The 20,160-nt window shown below is 41.2% G+C and overlaps 1 protein-coding gene across 3 annotated transcripts in view; it reads right to left on the reverse strand.

The window, feature by feature from the left end:
* The window catches only part of Ubr5 (ubiquitin protein ligase E3 component n-recognin 5), a 107,717-nt gene that overhangs the window by 31,123 nt on the left and 56,434 nt on the right, over positions 1 to 20,160 (reverse strand). For all 3 annotated transcript variants that reach the window (XM_038344251.2, XM_038344252.2, XM_038344250.2), the window contains exons 16-34: positions 19,709 to 19,821; positions 17,560 to 17,703; positions 17,364 to 17,475; positions 17,015 to 17,169; positions 16,448 to 16,645; positions 14,506 to 14,716; positions 12,962 to 13,088; positions 9,126 to 9,277; positions 8,255 to 8,350; positions 7,796 to 7,919; positions 7,164 to 7,261; positions 5,975 to 6,123; positions 5,508 to 5,599; positions 4,312 to 4,458; positions 4,098 to 4,216; positions 3,894 to 4,020; positions 3,680 to 3,809; positions 2,704 to 2,864; positions 2,363 to 2,602 (exon numbers count right to left, since the gene is read on the reverse strand). In XM_038344251.2, coding sequence (XP_038200179.1) covers positions 2,363 to 2,602; positions 2,704 to 2,864; positions 3,680 to 3,809; positions 3,894 to 4,020; positions 4,098 to 4,216; positions 4,312 to 4,458; positions 5,508 to 5,599; positions 5,975 to 6,123; positions 7,164 to 7,261; positions 7,796 to 7,919; positions 8,255 to 8,350; positions 9,126 to 9,277; positions 12,962 to 13,088; positions 14,506 to 14,716; positions 16,448 to 16,645; positions 17,015 to 17,169; positions 17,364 to 17,475; positions 17,560 to 17,703; positions 19,709 to 19,821 — 2,695 coding nt within the window. The remainder of the gene's footprint in view (positions 1 to 2,362; positions 2,603 to 2,703; positions 2,865 to 3,679; positions 3,810 to 3,893; positions 4,021 to 4,097; positions 4,217 to 4,311; positions 4,459 to 5,507; positions 5,600 to 5,974; positions 6,124 to 7,163; positions 7,262 to 7,795; positions 7,920 to 8,254; positions 8,351 to 9,125; positions 9,278 to 12,961; positions 13,089 to 14,505; positions 14,717 to 16,447; positions 16,646 to 17,014; positions 17,170 to 17,363; positions 17,476 to 17,559; positions 17,704 to 19,708; positions 19,822 to 20,160) is intronic.

A 20,160-nucleotide genomic window follows, 5' to 3' on the forward strand; every position in this document is an offset into this window, starting at 1 on the left:
CAACTGCTGCCAACACTCATCCGCGAGCAGAGCTTCTGGTCTGTGCCAGCTTGTGACCCCAGACTGTCTGTGCCAGCTTGTGACCCCAGACTGTCTGTGCCAGCTTGTGACCCCAGACTGTCTGTGCCAGCTTGTGACCCCAGACTGTCTGTGCCAGCTTGTGACCCCAGACTGTCTGTGCCAGCTTGTGACCCCAGACTGTCTGTACCAGCTTGTGACCCCAGACTGTCTGTGCCAGCTTGTGACCCCCAGACTGTCTGTACCAGCTTGTGACCCCAGACTGTCTGTGCCAGCTTGTGACCCCAGACTGTCTGTGCCAGCTTGTGACCCCAGACTGTCTGTGCCAGCTTGTGACCCCAGACTGTCTGTGCCAGCTTGTGACCCCAGACTGTCTGTGCCAGCTTGTGACCCCAGACTGTCTGTGCCAGCTTGTGACCCCAGACTGTCTGTACCAGCTTGTGACCCCAGACTGTCTGTGCCAGCTTGTGACCCCAGACTGTCTGTACCAGCTTGTGACCCCAGACTGTCTGTGCCAGCTTGTGACCCCAGACTTGCCAGTGGGGGACGGAGGAAGTCAATATATAAACCATATGCTAGGACAGCAGCAGCCAGAAGCAGAGCACTCACAGTTCTGCTTCCCTGCAAACCTGACTTGAAATAACAAAAGGAAGGTGCCCTGCACAGTGACAATCACTGCATTAAGTTTTACACAGACCAGAAAAACTAAAGATGTGATATTAAAAAGTCCTTGGTAATTTCAACTGGATTCAGGAATAAGATAAAGGAAATTAAAATTAAGTGATGTTACGATGGAAAACTTTGCTGGAGAGATAGCGCAGAAGTTAAGAGCACTGACTGCTCTTCCAGAGGTCCTGAGTTCAATTCCCAGCAACCACATGGTGGCTCACAGCCATCTATAATGATATGGCGCCTTAACATACACCCAGGAAGTACACTATATACAAAATAAAGATTTATTAAAGAAAAAAGATGGAACTTTTATCTTCCCTCATCTCAGTTTTCCCGAGAAATGAGAATCTAAGGCATTATCTAAGAGCCACCTAAGCAACAGTGCCTCCACAGGAGCAGTTGGCACGTGCCAACCAGGAAGCTCAGAACCCAGAAAATAAAACTAAGATTTTTTTGTTTGTTTTTGTTGCTGTTGTTTTGTGGGTTTTTATTGCTGTTGTTTTTGTTTGTTGGTTGGTATGTTTGTTTTGAGACCGGGTTTCTCTGTAGCTTTGGAGCCTGTCCTTGCTCCGTAGACCAGGCGGGCCTTGAACTCACAGAGATCCACCTGCCTCTGCCTCCCTAGTGCTAGGATTCAAGGCATGTGCCATCATTACCTGGCAAAGATGCATTATGACAGACGTACAGGAGAAGCCAAGAGAAAAAGCTCTACAGTTGAAGAGACCCACCTGCCTCTGCCTGCTAAGTGCTGGGATTACAGGTGTGCACCACCATGTCCTGTCAAAAAGGTATTTCTGAACACTGCAAAATTATAGGATTTCCATATTAAAAAATGACTCTGCCAGGCATGGTGGCTCACGAATGTTATCCCAGCATTAGGGAAGCTGAGGCAAAGGGACTGCCATGAATGAGGCCAGCCTGTGTTATAAAGACCAGGTCTTGGGGTGTTGTAAGACAACAGGAGCTTGGGGGGCTTAGCAGCAATACAAGTAAGTAAAAGTCAATATACGTAATGTACTAAATACTATTCTTTTAAACAACACAAAGTAATCCAGCAATTGGTAGGCTATTGTCATGGTATTGGGATCCATATTACGTGAATTCAGACACACTTGGCTGGCAAAATCATTGACAATGGGATACAGCTGAGAAATCATAGACCATAATTTACAAAGCTTTCAGAAACAGTGACATGATGACAGAGAGCTTTGTTAGGTAAAATGAGAATTAGAAGAAATCTGGCGCTTTAATGCCAGATGGTTTCCAGAAAGCCAAGGGCCTGGTGCTGAAGACCCCCCCTTTTTTTTTATTGTTCAAGATAGGGATTCTCTGTGTAGCCCTGGCTGTCCTGGAGCTCAAGAGATCCTCCTGCCTCTGCCTCAAGTACTGGGGATAAAGGTGTGCGCCGCCACCACCCGGCTATTATTTTCTTTCTTAATTTCTGTCTTGGTCTATTTTTCACTTAGTAGTGAGTTGTTCCATTTCCAAGAGTTTGTAAACATCCTGTGGCTGACACTCAGCTTTAATGAATGGTGTCAGATACGTACTAAAACATCACTATACTTGCATTAAGGAAACAAAATTAGACTTGAGAAAAATTGTTTCATCTGTTACTCAAAAGCACAGCTCTGGTGAGCCCAACATAACATTTCTATACTAAGAACTAACCCACCTGCTCGGCTGGTCTGGTGATGGGCGCGGTGGCAATGGTTCTACTGAAAACAGTTCTTCGCTGCCTTGCATGGCATCTATGCTGGTGCTGGCCAGTGTAAACGGGGCTGTGGGGCGGGCAATCCCCATCCTGACAGGTACAATCAGAGACTCTGCTACATTGCACAATTCTTCTACAGCGTAAGGGAGCAGAGCTTGGAACACACGCTTGCATTTTCCAATTGGCTGTGGAATAAAATTGCTGTAGCAGAAAGGAAAATACGAATCTCTGTGAGTCCTCTCATACATATATTAACACTGTTACACTGAAAATGTGTGCCAACAGTTTTTTAAACGCCTTACTTTTTCTTTTTGGATGAAGCCATTTCCACACTAAGAATGACAAACACTCTCGCCACTGACCGTAGAAACCTCATTGTCACAGCGACTGCTTCTTCTCGGCGACCAGGTGTGTATTTGTTCTGGAGCTCTTTTACTAAAGTGCCCAGCAGAGTATCTAAAAGCTTTAAAAGTGGTAACCGTTCTATTAATGCTGAGATGTTTCAGAGATAGTTAAATATTAAGTACACTGTTCTGATACTTTCTAAATGTTAATAGTCCCCAAGAAAATGTTAAAAATGATGCTTGCTTGCTTGCGCGTGCGTGCGTGCGTGCGTGCGTGTGTGTAGGTAAGACACAACTTGTAGTAGTTGCTCTTCTCCTATCATGTGGGTCCAGGGACTGCTCAGGTTGTTAGACTTTGGTAGCAAATACCTATATATTGGCTAAGCCACCTTCGCATCCCTCGTAACAAACTCTTGAAACAAACTGAACCAAACCATCTTACAGAGTCAGTAATTAAGCAACACAACTCCCACCATGTGTATGACAGTGATCCCAAATGTTTACTATCTTGGTTTTTGTTATATAGTCCTACATCAAGATTATTTAGAAGAGAATATAAAATAAGTAAAATTAGAAGAATACACACATATATATATAGCACATTTAACAAAGTGCAAAGTAGATTAAAATATTTGGCAATAAAATTTGTAATTCCATATCTAATGAACTACTAATTACTTTCTAATCTTTCCTATGCATAGGTTATCAAACAGATTATCAACTCCAAATATCCAATTTCATGTTGTCTTTTTAATGATGCGTATAACAATTTTTATATCAAAACATTTTGCATTTCATTTCAGTAAATGGCTAGGCTGTGATATAAGTCTACTCTGGTTAAATTCACTGAAGAATTTTACTTTGGAGGGAACAGGGTTGATGGTTTTAATCAGAAGTTATCAGCATGAAGTCTACTGAGAATCAATAAACTCACCAAAATATCAGCTGTGCACTTGACAATAAGGCAATGGGTGAAACAGTCTAGCCGAATTGTGCCGCTTTGCTGATTGAGGTATACCTGCTCTTCTGGCAAAAGATGGCCTATCCTACTGCTGGCACTTAGACTAGAAAGAGAAAGAACACACTGTAGATAGCCAACATTAACACAGGGAGCAGGGACAGATTCAAGTGTTTTAACAGGTACATACGGGTCTTTATTCTCCTGTGATCCAAACATAATCATAGATCTTAAAGCATTCCAGTCCTGCAGGACTCGCTCTAGTGCAAGCTGGGCAAACCTTGGAGGCTCTAAGTCGTGGTCAGGCATATCCGAATCTGAGAAGGAGGAGTTGGTCAGACAAACACAAAATCCTTGGCTTTGCACACAAGTTAGAAATGTTCAAGACGCTCACCTTCAGGACTGGCTGTTTTCCGGTTACGATCCTCCCTGATTCGGGGTGGCCTGTACTGACAGTGCTCCACTGTCTGCCTGGCCACAGTCTGCACTAAGAACAGCAAGAGGTGCTCTCCCCTGGAAAAGAGAATACATTGTGAGAATGAGCGAGGTACCACCATGTGCCGAGCTCCTTCCATTGGTCTATTCTGCATCCGAAGAATTCTACTTGCCTGCTGTTTGGTAGGGTGACCAGATTTGTAGCAGTGAGCAGGCGGTAGAGGAGGTCGAGACGAGCAGACTTCTGCCCGGCAATCAGAGTTTTACACTTGCATTTCTCCCAACAATCACAGTAGGCTGTTGGTGAAGTCCGCTTGAGTCTACAGGAATTCACAGAAAAGTTCATGTATAGAAAACTTTAAAAAAGAGACCTGCACTGAAATGAGGGCCTACACATTTACATCATGTGAACCTAGGGATCAAACTCAGGTTCCCTTTGTAGTGAGTGCTTTTGCCGGCTGATGTACCTCAGCACCCCAAATGGACGGTCTGACAGCGGCATTCTATTCCCTGCGCCACCTACAGTGGGTTCCTGCGGGTGTCCTGGGACACAAGCTGTACTGCGGTCTAACAACCAACCAACCAGCTAGAGGTACTCTACCGCGGAATAAAAGATAAACAAGGTATAGATCAACTATTCAGCATAACACATTTTTAAAAAATATTTATTTATTATGTATACAATATTCTGTCTGTGTGTATGCCTGCAGGCCGGAAGAGGGCACCAGACCCCATTACAGATGGTTGTGAACCACCATGTGGTTGCTGGGAATTGAACTCAGGACCTCTGGAAGAGCAGGCAATGCTCTTAACCGCTGAGCCATCTCTCCAGCCCCCAGCATAACACATTTAACAATGCTGGGGAAAGAAGGAGTTAAAACTGGCTACAGAGTACAGATGAAACTTTTCTGTAAACACGCTTAGAAGCACTAATCTGAATAATATTAATCTGATTCTAATTATACATTCCTTAGCCTACTGTCCTGCTTTTGATTAAGGAAGACTACCCATAATAGAAAACAAGTTATTCGACAATACAAAAAAACCAAAGACCATATTTCTTTACATATAAACTGAAATGCGAAAAAAACCTCAACTTTCTAAATTTTCTAAACTATGCCAACAATCGAAGCATAATGTAAGTGTTTTGCACGGCAACATATGCCTAAATAGCTTCTGAGAAATGCAGCTGGGCGGTGGTGGCACACGCCTTTAATCCCAGCACTCGGGAGGCAGAGGCAGGAGGATCTCTGTGAGTTCGAGGCCAGCCTGGTCTACAAGAGCTAGTTCCAGGACAGGCTCCAAAGCTACAGAAAAACCCTGTCTCGAAAACACAACACAACAAACAAAAAAATGCAGCTGGACTTACTTGCAATCGTGTCCTTTATGACAGACCCTCGCGCATTCTGTGCAGCAACAGAGCGACTCCAGCAATCCGCAGGTTCGACATTCAAAGATGTCCTGAAATTAAAATGGGTCCCAGTTAATGGCAGATAATTAACATAAGGCGCTTGGGGAACAAGGAGAACATTATGAATGTGCAATGGGCAGTGTAAAAGGATAAAAACCAAGCGTATCCTAAAATAGACAGTAATTATAAAATCTGTATCAAAAGCCATGGGTCAGAGTCCTCCACCTAGGAAGACTCAATTTTCAAACTCCACCATATTTAATTAGTAATGAATAACCCCTTTTGTCATATTTATGTAGGAACCAAATCAAAATTAATTCTTTGTATAATTTTAAAAGTAAAAGAAAATACCAGAGATATTTACACGCTTTTAACTCTAGTTAAGGAGGGGAAAGGAAACCTGAAGAAGCGCTAGGGTGACTTACCTGGTTAATGTGCTCTGCTCCAGTCCATGTAAAACTGCAGGTGTCGTTGCAACACAGGACATACAAAGGAGAGTCGTCAGGGTTGGTGCCCGATGGGCAAACCATTCCCATGAACACATCCTCCTCTTTTTCACTTGCAGACACTTCAGCTGAAGAATTAAGAACATGGAAATTCGTCTATCAGAAAGGACTTAACCACAAGCACAAGGAAGAGCTTTAAATATATTTAGTACCAATTAGTAACCTCTTCTTATTAATTAAAAAACTTTGTAAGTCTAAATGTGAAAAGTCTAGCTGGAGAGGACTCAACTGTTAAGAGCACTGGACTCTCACCAGGGCCCCCAGCACCCACACGCCAGGCTCAACACAGTTTTCACTGCAGTCTCCAGAGATCTGATGCCACTACTGGCCTTGGCAGGCATCAGGCGCACACATGCTACACAGACATACATGAACACAAAATACCTATACACTTGAAAATAACTTGCTTAAGTCAATGTATAAGAAAATCTAGCCAATTCTGGAACAAAAAAGGCAAAACTGACTACACTGTGACTCTCTGTGACGACAACACATACTCCCGCCACTGGAAGCCTTCCTTGGTCCCGTGTCCAACAGGTAAGCCTCAAGTCTTAGCCAGGTCTGACAGTGCACACCTATAATCCCAGCACACTGGAGGCAGAGGCAGAACACACATTTGAGGTTAGCCTGTACTACATAGTGAGACACTGTCTCAAAAAACCAAGACTCTTGAGTCTATGTTTTATTTAGTAAATTACAGACCATACTGCAATTTTTAACATCAGTCTTTGAAAAAAATATAATTCATCCTTTAAGACTAGATGACAGAAATTTGATATTCCTCAATTCTTGTTTAAGTCAGATGCAGCTACAATATGGCAGCCTATTATCGCTATAAACTTATATCATCAATTAAGCACTGTAATACTTTCAGATTTTATACTACCAATTATAAATGTAGTGAAAAATTCATACCAGTTGCTTTTATATGAAGTTAGAAATGTATTTGAAAAAAGTATTAACAAAATTTTATACATGCAAAATTATCTTGATAATTTCAATTATATTCACAAACATGGTTTGAATAATTGCAATGATATACATGAAGAGAATCTATTCAAATTAAAAAGGAGCAACTCATTTAGGCCTTGAACTATATACTAATTACCTTTTGCAATTTTCTGGGCTGTTTCTAAAATGGTAATTGCAGCAGGATAAGCTCGGCCACTTACAGCAGACATGAATGGGGTCATCCCTCTTGCATCCCTAAAATGAGAAGAGCAGACAGGTGTGACGGCTCATCGCTTTAAAGCCAGCACCCAGGAGGCTGAGGCAGGCAGACACAACATACACATATGCTGCCTTCCTGTGTACTAGGGAGGGAGGGAGGGAGGGAGGGTTCCCTATAAACACACAACTCAACTTTTGTTTCAGTTACAGAAAGATTACTCTGTGATGCTATTAGGAAAACAATCTTCTGTTGTGTCTATGATGGCTGCCTCAGCGTCCTAACGGCGGGAATGAGACACTACCCATGTCAACACATTCTGTGCTGTCCCCAAGAAAAGCACGCACCCTGACCCAACTAACAAGAGCGTGGTTTCCAGTCATTCAGGGCCTACTCTCTGACACTGAGAACTCCTCTTTTACTAAGAATAATTTAGAGTTGGATTCTGATGTTTTAAATTCACACAAACATGATAGTAGCAGCAGAAGAAATATACTGACAGATTCTATTTTCAGTCCCCCACAAGTCAATTCACACAGGGAGTCATCTGAAAAGCTTGCCGAACTTCTTACTTGGCAGAAAGGAGCTCTCGCAGGTGAGGCTGCAGAACTGCACTATCACACAGCAGCTTTAATATAAAATGAGCATTTGCCTTTCGATCCTTGGATTCCACTACAGAAGGCTCTGTGGAAGGGCCTGTAATTAAGCAGAATCATTTAGTATCAAACAGAAGACCAAGTTCTGAAAAATGTACCAGGACATGGAGTAAGTCGCTAGAACAATATCCGTAAGAGCAAACTAACTTAATACAAAGAATTTAAGCATACTGACACATTTTATAAATTTTAATTGATTTCCTAATGCATGTATGTAAACACTGTATTCCACATTATATAGAAGGAAGATTATGTATAGTACAATTCTTTTTTTTTTTAAGCAAAGGAAAACATTATCTTTGAGACCAAAGCATGAACTTTATTCCGAGCCTGGATCTGGTGTGCCAGCCCAAGCAGACAGCAGCGAGGTCTTACCTGGGATGGTGGAGGTGCTTGGTCCTTGACCACTGCCAGTCGCTGCTGTGGTAAGAGATCCCACAGCGGGGGCCAGGATAAAATCAATGTCACCATCTTTAGCAAACAGAACAGCAGGTGCATATCATTATTGGCAGCATACCCCTAGCCTTTCTGCTAACAGGCCTTAAGGTTTCTCCACAAACCAAAGGTCAAATCCAACAAAAGGTTAAGAGGAAATTTCTTTGCCATACTATGGAAACCCCATTGGGCAAATCATTCATTTATATTGATGTATTATAATCAAGGGGCCATCAAGCCTCTTACCAGCATAGAAATAAATTATGTCAGAGAAGATTCTAAAAAAAAAAAGCCAAGCAAACTCCTGAGGCCAATTTCTCAGCTAATGAAGTTGGAGCGCTCACCATTCTACTATCACAATCTGTACTACGAGGCCGCGTGTTGGCTCCCGGCTGCTCAGACCAGAAATAATCACACAGAAACTGTATTAATTAAATCACTACTTGGCCCATGAGCTCTAGCTTCTTATTGGCTCTTACACATTAATTTAACCCATTTCTATTAATCTGTGTATTGTCACGTGGCTGTGGCTTACCAGGTAAAGTTCCAGCGTCTGTCTCCAGCAAGGCTACATGGCTTCTCTCTGACTCTGCCTCCTTTCTCCCAGCATTCCATTTAGTTTTATTCCCCTATAGCTCTATTCCCCTATAGCTCTGCTATAGGCCCAAAGCAGCTCCTTTATTCATTAATAGTAATCACAGCATACAGAGGGAAATCCCACATCAATTTTAAAACTATTTCACTAAAATGTCATTTCTCCTTTCACAATCTTGCCTTTTTATTAAACACTAAATAAAACAAGAGCTCTTACCAGGATCCATTGAAGGAGGGTCAGGAACCCAACTAGGGGGAGCTATGGGGGGTGAAACTGGATCCTGGTGGTCACTGGACGGAGCTCCAGCCTCATGTCTACCCAAACCAGCTGCTCTCAATGAACGTCTCATCATTTCCCGTAATCTCAAACTAGAAGGATATGGACAAAATCAGAACTCATTACCATGTCTAACCTAACAGGGGGTACACAGGCACTCTCATCTGAGAAGCAGAAATGAGTCCAGTACCCAATGGACACTGAAAGCATTAAAGCCCCCACAAACTTTAGCAAAGGGAACAAAAGTTTTAGTGAGGTAACATTAGAAATAATCTTTACACTTAGGATAAATTTACACCTAAACATTAGAACAAAATTTTTTGGTCCCAATTCCTAAAAATTAAATTGAAAAACAAATATCAATAAAACTGCTGATTAGTACAAAATGAATACTATTAGCCTACTAAATTCCTTTTCTGTGAACTCAAAAGCAATTAAATATCCACATGAGCAATTTTAAAACAAAGAACAATTTAGATTTTTTCAATACCTAAAAGAACCCCCCAGCCTCCCACCCAAAAAAATCAATGAAACAAAACAAAAACCCTCGACAAACAATACAACTTACACCTTCAATAAATTAAACTAAAAATGTTACTAGGGCTTGATTTGTTTTCTCCTCTTGCTCTATAAAGAAAAAACACTGTACAGGTGGTCTACATCACTAAAAAGATAACTACTCACGAACCCCCATCAGGGGAACTGGTACCTTCCTACACACAAGACTGTACTGTACTTGAATAAAAGCTTACGCCAGCCACACAATCACGCTTAAGACAACAGCGGTTAAGAGAGCACAAATCCCTCCACTGAGCCACAATTTTTAAAGCTTCTAAATAAAGAGCAAAAACTCAATTATAGATGGGGATTTCATTTTCCCATGCAGCCATAATCCCAAATATATGACATCTACTGTGAAAGACCTCGTAATTTATGAGAAACAAAATAAACAATCTTAAATAATCTTGTTAATGTTTGGAGTTTCCAAATGTAGCAACTATTTAATCTCAGCGTAAATGTGTTTTTCCGTATCAACATAAGTTTTGCTTTTATAAGACAAATTCTTTCAAGAGTCTATTTTCAGGAATGTGTTTTTAGAAACTTATTTGTGGTGTGCTTTTTTGGAACAAACACTAGAAGATCCCACAAAGTTTTAAAGTCTCAAATAATGTATTACCTATTATATTTACTGCCACATATATCTACTGAACATTCTCCCCACCTCCCCAATTTGGAAACCTAAGATTCCACGTTTTTCTAAGACAGAAGGGAGCAGAGCACCATGACGATTTCAGTCAAATTCAGCACTGGAGAGAAAGAGCAGGTTTCTTCCCAGGGTCAGAGCACACCAGTGAGTGTGCACCGAGATGACAGCCGCTGGGGGCGCCAACATGTCCTACTCAGAGCACGGATGGGGAAATGTAGGAAATGGGAGGCACTGCACATGACCTGAAAATAGATGTTTGTTTGGGGCTTATTAAGGAAAAGTGCTCATTCCAGGGTCACAGTGAAAATGCCTACTGGATAAGAAATTTAAAATTATGATTGTAAGGGAAGTCAGGCGTAAGGAACAGAAATAGTGGCAAACTAGAAGTACACAGGGTCATCTAAAGGCATCATAAAGCACATGTGGGGTATTCTCCAACTTCTAGCTTGGTGTACGTTAGAATAAATGAAGGTAAACTGAGACCATAGCCTCATCTTGAACGTGCAAACTTCCCAACTTTGTTGTTATGATGTAGTCAAGTCAATATTAAATGAGGGGTCATTCATTGTCATTTTTTTAAATTGTCCTTAACCTTTTTCTTCATTGGGTCTTGGGAACACTTTTAAGTATATTGCCCAATTCCTCATACAGATTCTTAAAAAATAAAAAAACAAAAACAAAAAGAAAATTATTCTTCAAGATGCTGTACACAATTCATGGAGATTCACCTGGATCCTCAGTGGCTGAGGGCAATACTGAGGAGGAACCACTTGGCTGCTAAGATTCAGAGTTTTGACGTTTTGACATTTCTTCATATAGGCTTGCCTGGAGTCATCGTGTTTTCTGACAATATGGAAGAATTCAAGGATGGTGTAATCTCCTCTTTGTAAGCACGTTCTATCCATGCTACAGAAGCCTTAGAATCCAGTCATGGTCAAATACAACACTGTGACAGAAAAGCGAAGGTCATGTGTCTTCCAGGTCAACACGCTAGAGCACACACCTGCAATCAGATGCCTCAATCAAGCTCTCCACTAAGTCTGCCCTCTGTACTCAGGAACTAGCGAGTCATAGCACCATCTGAAGTCATTACAGTATTCCATTCAACAGTGAGACCGCATCAGTTCCGAGCTTACAGCTCAGGAATCCCAGCCTGCATACTCATCAAGGGGCACCGCCTACAGAATCCACTGTAGGCTAGAGGAGGACTTCACTTCAATGAAGCAGTCTGTGGACTTCCTACTGCCCGGCGTGGATAGTAAGCCTCCTGTGCTGTCATCTGGTCACCGGCAGCCCTGAGCTTGCATGGTTAAGAGCACTGCAGTGGAATCTTCGGCAAATCCCTCAAAGGAGCTTACTTTGCAAAGCTATTTCTGTGAGCAACTCATCGCCCACTCTTGAAGCTCCTTTTAGTCTTTGCCTTCAAAATAATCCTTATATGAAAAAAGATGGCAGTATTGGCATTGGACCAACCATATCAGAGTCCAAAGTGATTGGCACCTGTAATTTCCCTGAGGAAATGAAACACCTGAAATGATTCAGAAACTAATTTCTTCATGAAGAATTTAAGTCGCTTCCCATTTTAGAGTCAACACTTTGCTTAATGTAGTTCTAGTTAAGTAAGTTCATAATAATTTCCATATGTATAGTACTCGTGTTTCTGTACTATTTAAAATTATAATTTGGTCACCCACAGAGTTTTTTGTTAAGTCTCACTTTTGGATCTTTTTGAGTTCAGGGAAACTATCAACTTGGTAGCTTTCCTAACGCCAATTTAGGAAAACCATTGTGAAGGAAACAGATGAGTACGCAGCAGAAACTCGGGCAATGGTCTTCCCAGTGAACCAGGCTGCGCTGCGCCGCCTTGGGATCAACTACCCACCAGAGCCTCCACACAGCCTGTGTCCATTACCAAGAACTCAGATGCTTGCATAGCTAAAATTTGCCCATTTCCTACAGAATTACTGAATTCTTTAGTATCTAGGAAACACCTAGCAATTTTAATAGGTTACAAAGAATTATTCATTCAGCAACTCAGAAAACCTGAAAATTTAAAATCAAACATTCAAAATACACATCAGCCTTTTACTTCCTCCCAGATCATTAAGACAGCTGAGGAATGAGCCTATATAAGCAATATGAAAATTTAAAGACTGAGGGTTGGTTCTGGTTTTTTTTTTTTTTTTTTTTTTTTTTTTTTTTTTTTTTGCTGTTGTTGTTTTTGTGGGTCGGGGGCAGGTGTGTGTGTGTGTGTGTGTGTCTGTCTGTCTGTCTGTCTGACTGTATTGTGTTCCTTGGTCTCCATCTCAGGAAACAACTGCCTAAGAGGAATGATAAGTTTAGATCATGTTCAAAGATGAAGTCTGAGCTGTGATTTCATTTATCAAGTGTGAGAGATCCCAGTGTTCAGACCTGAACCCCACCAGACATTTCCCAGTGCTATTTGTAGAAGCCAAAAACAAACAAGAAAGGACCCACCAATCCATGCACACAACAGTAAGAGAGACACTGCTTTCTGTACTTGAGACTTTTTTCTTCCAATTAAACTTCCTTGTAAAAATCATATTACCTTCGACTACTTGATGATCCAGCCCGATTACCTGGGCCATTACTTGAAACAACAGATATGGCATTTGCAATGGCTTCCACAGCAGAAAGCCTTTCTGCAAATGTATTTCTTTCTGAGCGCTCAGCTTCTGAAATATAAGGGAAAAAATTAGGATTTAAACTTTGAAAACAACTGATAGTATTGACTGACCATTAAACACCAACTCCTTCAATTAGCATAGCAGGTAACTATTCTCCGTGACAAAGGTTGAACTACTACCTTTATTTTTTATTCTGCCTCATTTCAACAATATAAATAACAAAAGGTAAACTTAACTAGACTTAAATTTACCTTTTATTATTAAGATAAATAAATAAATAGATAAATAAATAAGATGGCTCGCTTATCAGTCTGCCCGTCTTAGTTCTGTGCCATTTATATACAGCCCCCGGAATTCTGGTGAAATAAAAATGAGATTTGCAAGTCACAGTTTAAAATGCACTTACCACAACAACACTAGCAGAATTCAAAATAATCACAATGTTTCACGTAGATTCTCCCACATTTAGCGAATTAAAAAAAAATCCATCGACAAAATCAACACACACACACACACACACACACACAAACACACACCACCACCACCAAAAAAAAAAAAAAAAAAAATCATCTCACTGACTTTCAGAAACATGTAACAACCCAGTAACTTATTTTTTCCCTTCTACATTTCAAACAGGACCAATGCTGTTTCTGGTGGCTTATGGGGGCTGGAGACACAGGCGGCTCAGCAGTTAGGAACACTTGTTGACCTTGCAGATGACCAAAATTCCCCAGGACTCCTGTTGGGCAGCTCACATCCACCTGTAATTCCCCCTCCAGAAGAAGCTCTCTACCCAGCCCTGGCACACGTGTGCACAGATGAACACACATACATAGAAACTGAAATAATTACTATAGGTAATAGAGAGATGACCCAGCAATTAAAACACTCGCTGCTCTTTTAGGAGCGTACTTCAGGTCCCAGCACCATGACTCACAACTGCCTGTAAGTCTAGCTTCAGAGGATCCGATGCCTCTGCTCTTCTCAGGCAAGTGCACCCACCCTTGTGCACATATTCACAGACATACACACGTACATATAATTTAAAATGCTTTTTAAAATGTAATTATAGCCAGGCAGTGGTGGCACATGCAAGCAGCGGATCTTTGTGAGTTCAAGGCCAGCCTGGTCTACAAGAGCTAGTTCCAGGACAGCTAGAACTGTTACATAGAGAAACCTGTCTCAAAAAAACAAACAAATAAAAAACAACAAAAAACAAAGAGTCACTGTACTTACTTCAATTTGCTAAGTTCATTTAGTATCAACATACTCAGCTTGTATGTTATTCAAAGAATTAAAGACAAAACCCCACAGATCAAACTTAATGCAGGCTTCCATATCTAACCCTTATAAATAAATATCCTTACCACCTACAAAGTCAGACCTTCCAAGATCATACAACATGAAGTAAAATGTGCACATGTTCTCCACAGGAACTGAAGGTGTGCTATGGTGCTGGTCTTACCCTCTTCTTCCTTAGTTTCCTTGTTGCTAGTTGGAAAGCAAACTGAGACACAAGCATGCAGGATGTTCCGATTGCCATCACATCTGTGGCTGATGAATGTCTGTAGCATCTGTAGGTTCTGCTCTAACACAACCGCTTGCTCGAGATTCATGAGATACTGTCGGCAGGCCTCGTAGTCACAGCGCAGAATATGCTGCATTAGGGTTTGTTTCTGTACTCGGGCAAAAGAGGGCAAAAAAAAAAAAAAAAAAAAAATCTTCAACGAAACTGAACAGCAAATATATCCAAAATTACAGACATTAAACATTGTGTCGTGGCCACTACAACGCAATCAGATCCAGGTCTTCAAGCAGAAACAGACTGCACGTGGCTGAATTAATCTGTATTCTGTCAGTGTTAAGTGAGGACACAAAGAGTAGAAACTCTCTATGAAACATGTCTGAGTAAAGGTTTTCAATTTTCAGAACTACCTCAACTCTGTAACTGATGGAAAACCAGTTACACAATGAATAACTGAACGGGAATGCCTGGGGTATGATAAACTGACCATGTTTGGTGGACATCCTGGTATTAGTCCGGCTCTCAAATTAGAACACTAGCAATACTGTCAGCTACAAAGGGTGTTACTCTTTATTCGAGACTTATATTTCTGGGCCTATGAGAAGGCTCAGTGGGCAAAGGCACTTACCACCAAGCTTGACCTAAAACAAAGTACCTATGTTAACCCTGACCTCCTAAATGTCTTTAGATGCTCACTTTTGGGCAATGCAAGGTCCTGTGTCATGGGATGCGGACTGCTCTAGGTCCGTCTTTAGATCTAGAAAGAGACCCAACTCCACACAGCTTTGGGTGCTAACCTCTAAATGTGCTCCATGGCACATGCAGACAGACACACAAATAAATAAGCAATTTTGAATTAATAAAACAAGATTTTTTGCACTTTTTTCTTGAATTTAATCTCTTGCATTTAGCACCAGCAAATTTTCCTGATTCTACTTGTAAAAGCAAATAAAAGTCTACCCAGGATCTTATCCCTTTTTATAAATAATTCTGCCTTCTGGCCCAAAAGTACATTGAACACCACCATTCCCATCTCACTATTCCCGTTTGCCTTTTAATGCCCAAAGCTAGCTACAGAGCTGAGTGGTAACATCTCTACTTGTCCAACTGACAACAGCTCAAGCATAGCAATCCCATCTCCCACTTTACTGCGTCTGCTCCTCCTCCACCTTCCCCATCACCATCTCACACACAGCTCTCCCCTGACCAGGTCCGAAGCTTTGCAGTTTCTGCTTCCTTCCTCTTTCCCCTTTTTTGAAAGTTCAAGTTTGCCTTGTATCTAACTTGGATTATACACTAGTTTTTATCTGATTTTCTAAACATCTCTTTTCTATCCACTCCTCCCTAAAACCCCAATACTTTATTACTAATCTTTGAAATAGAAAATGCCATTCACCACCTCAAAATTCTTCTACTGGGATTCAGATCAAACTTAGGTACCTCGGGGAAGGACACAAGTCACCCTGTGCTCTCTCCAGCCTTACCCCCGGTACTAAAACCAATATCACCTCCACCTCTTGGCTAAACATATTTTTCTAACATTATTATTGAGATTCTTAAAGATGACACCTGGCACCACAGACAGCAATCTTCTCGCCCCTTAGCACAGACACCACTTCCTCAAGACAGTCTGACTTTTATCCCAGCACACTGTGCTATTCCAACAGTATAGATGCCTTCATTTTTAAACAAAATTATACCATAACCACAGACTTCTCATCTGTTGTAGTAATAAACTTAACAGTTGTTATAGTTTATTATATTATTACTATAGTTATTAGTTCTTACAGGGAAGGAAGGAACAAGAATTTTCAAGAATTTTCTCAAGATGTCAGTATTTCTTCTTAATTAAAATGCCAAGTAATTTCAAAAGTTAAATTACCTCTACAGCCATGATGATAATAGCAGCTTTCTTTTTGATTGTTGAATTAGCAGGAAGATTTATTAAAGAGTGTACACCCATCCCAAGACTACTAATTGGCGGAAGATCAAGCCAGTCAGGGTCCCTTATTCCTCCCATGCAATCTTTGGCCATGGGGTAGATAGTACCATTTCCATCTCGAAGAATAATAGGAGATTCCTACAATGGATGAAAAATAATAAATACTGCTTGATAACATCAAAACTGATTATACAAACCTACTGTGACCGTGCATGCCCAAATCCTAAGCACTTAGAAGGATAAAATAAAACGTGATGAGCAAGAGTTCAAGTTCAACCTAAACTAGAGACCCTTATCAACAACAACAACAAAAAAGAGTGGGGGGCAGAGATTAAGAGATAAGTGTATTTATCTTACTAAATGTTAGCAATAATAATCAAATTTAAAACTCTCATAAGAAAATATGCTGAATATTCTATAATCTTTAATTCCCTAACAGGCAAACACTACGTGGCACAAAGATGCCAGTCTTTTATCTATTCTTAAAGAGGAAAATGAAGCTCTTACCTGTCCAGCAGTGAAAATAGCTACATTCCTCTCATTCTGACCAAGAAAAGCAATGCTGCTTGTTGGAAAATTATTTTCTTGTTCAGCTTTTCCTGTAGCAAGATCAAAGATACAGTACCGCACCCAGTTTCCTGTCTTCAAAACAGCATGGACACCTTTCAAAGGCACAAAATGAAGAGAAATAGAAAACTCTCACACATTACCAATCACTCTTCAACAGCTGTGCGTAAATTCAGCCATGTTTCACTTGATCGTGCGACATGCCAGGGACGAAAACTATCAAGTCACCAACAACCTTCTCCTATTCCCTTGGGCGACATGCGTGAACTGGAAAGACGAAAGCCCTCACCTTTGGAATCCACATTCACCGCCAGTATCTCAGTCTTCTCTGGTATACAAAGCTTTTTAGGGGCCCTCTGAAAACAGTCTGGAACTTTTGGTGTCCCGCCAGTTTTGACAACCTGCCAACAGCAATGGGAGGTTTGCTCTCACTCTAACAAACTCAATGGTCCATCCCAGAATTCACTGAGAATCCCTGTACAGACCTGCAGCTCGTCGATTCTGAGCAGCCTACAGTCCTGCAGGAGCGAAGAAGGGTCAGCATCTGGGCCAGAGCTATTTGGACAGTTTGTGGTAGTGGATGTTCCCGGAAACTTCACAGCAACATAGGCACCGTCCACCTTTAGCACCTGGAAAAGCAAGGCAAATACAATGAGTAATTTTAAAAAGTTTATGTAAAATTCACATGCAAATATTGCTTGCCGAACTGATTTAATACTAAAGACACTTAAGTTCTTGTAAGTATGTATCCCCAATGAGCACCACACTGTTACATTAACCTGAACAAAACCATTAAAACTTTCCTGTCAGATCAACATTCAAGGCTAAAAGAACCAACTCAGAGCCAACGATTACAATGTGTGTTAGCCACATATCACGATCACGAGAGTTGGCTACTTACTGACCAAACCTCTCAGCTTTCTTCTTTATTACTCTAAGCAGCAGTAGCTATATCCCAAGCTAATCCTCACTACAAAGCTAAGTGGGATCTTAATTTCTGGATCTTTCTGCTGCTACCTCACAAGTGATGAGGTAACAGATAGACCCCACCGTACTCCACCTGGCACTTTCTGCATCTATGTAGGTCAGCAGCCTAGAAAGTTGCAAAGCTATTTAAATGATATTAGCATGACTGAGGACATGATATACTATTGTTGCTGTTATTTTCTTTTTTTTATTAAATAAATTTAAATTACCAGATCCATACTTGTGTGACCACACTGCTTTCAAACTGGAGACGGGGCAACAATGCAGACAGACAAGCCAGGACTTGGAAGCAGGACATCTGAATCTTACCTCTTCTACTAATTTATGAGTTTAAGCCAGTATGGACTCAAATCAAACTACACTAATGAAAAGCCTTCGTAAGAAAGGCCTGTATAAACCGTAGATCTTGGTTTACCATTCATTCCCATTGTGTACAAACAAAAAAATCATAATTTCAAAATGTCATCATATTTTAGAAAATTAAAAAACAACTTAAAAAACACTCACTTTGCGGATATTCTCTACTATAGGAATTCTAAACTATGGCCTGAGGGACAAAAGGGTCAATTAATAACATCCAAGCAAACTGCTTCTATTTACTTGGCTTCTTGGAAGGAAAATCTTCAGATGGAAAGGAGAAGAAAGCACAAGATGGTTCATACAGAGCAGTGCTTAAGGCTACGAATGATCTCCTTCTGCAGCCTCAGAGTTCCAGCAATGACCGCATCTAAAGTTATGTACCATGGTAACATAGATGGCTCAGCAGCCAAAGCACATGCTCGCAATCCTAAGGACCAGTGTATATACAACAATAAGCATCCTGCAGGGCCTATAGCTCTAGTTCCAAGAAAATCAGCACACACACACACACACACATCTGTACATACTCATGTCAGTGTGCAAACACACCTTACAAATAATCTTACTTAAAAAAAAAAAAAAAACAGTAATATATCTCTCCAACTTTTCTGTACATGTAAAATTATCCCGAATTAACCTGAAAAGAAAGTATCATCTCAAATGCTCAATGCACATGTGATGGATTCTTGATTGTCAAAATTTGACAACATGAGAAATTAACTAAAATTCAGGGGGCTGGTTATACCTGTGTTTTTTTTTTCTTAAGACCCACTTTTAATCTGGATCTCTGAGGTGGGAAGCTACACCTCTAATCTGGGCCACAGCTTCTGCTGGCAGCTATATAAACAACACAGGAGAACAAAGCTCTTCACTTCCTCGCTCTCACTGGCATTAAAGCCCACGTCTTCAAAGGATTCCAGTGTATACTAAAGAGCTGCTGAGACATCCAGCCTGTGGACTGCACAGCTACTAAATTCTGGAACCTTCCACTGGTAGATAACCACTGCTGAACTAGCTAGACCACAACCTGTGAGTCGTTCTAATGGGGGGGGGGGGGGGGGGGGAGAAGGAGGAAGAGAGGGAGAGAGCGCGAGAGGGCGCCTGTGTTCGTTTTACCAGTTCCCCTAGAGAGCCCTGACCACAGCACAGCTTCGTCTCTTCACCTTCAGCAGGTCTAAAGGAGCCACTGAGGCAGACTAACTAAAGGCAGCCTGGAAGAAAGAGGTCTCAGACGCTAACCATAAAAATCCTCAAGCAACCAAAACACAGTAGCAGTATTGAACAAACCTTGCCAACAGGAACATTCTTGACATCCTCAACAAAAACGACGTCCCGGAGAGACCACTGTTCTTCATTCACCTTCTCCTCCTCCTTCGGGGCTGGAGTTGACCGACGTCGTTCTTAGACAACAGCAAAAACGTTAAGTACCAAAAAGAAACCATATAAACTCTGACAGCCCCATCTAAGCACACAGCAGTGAATGTTTGAACAGGAACCCAGAATCCTTAAGTCCCCCTTTCTGAATTGAGAGGTTACAACATAAAACTCATACTTCAATAAAGTCACAGTAAATAAAGAAGGGCTACAACTGGTTCCCACTTAAGTGTACACTACTAAACACTAAAATGAGCTGTGTGTGGCAACATTTAAAAAGGAGTATCAGCCACGATCTCCTTGAAACTACCGCATAACTTCAAAGTGTGACTTTTCAAGGACAATTCTAAGCCTAAGCAAAATCT

This window comes from Arvicola amphibius, chromosome 9 (genome assembly GCF_903992535.2).
Source record: "Arvicola amphibius chromosome 9, mArvAmp1.2, whole genome shotgun sequence".
NCBI classification, from domain to species: domain Eukaryota; kingdom Metazoa; phylum Chordata; class Mammalia; order Rodentia; family Cricetidae; genus Arvicola; species Arvicola amphibius.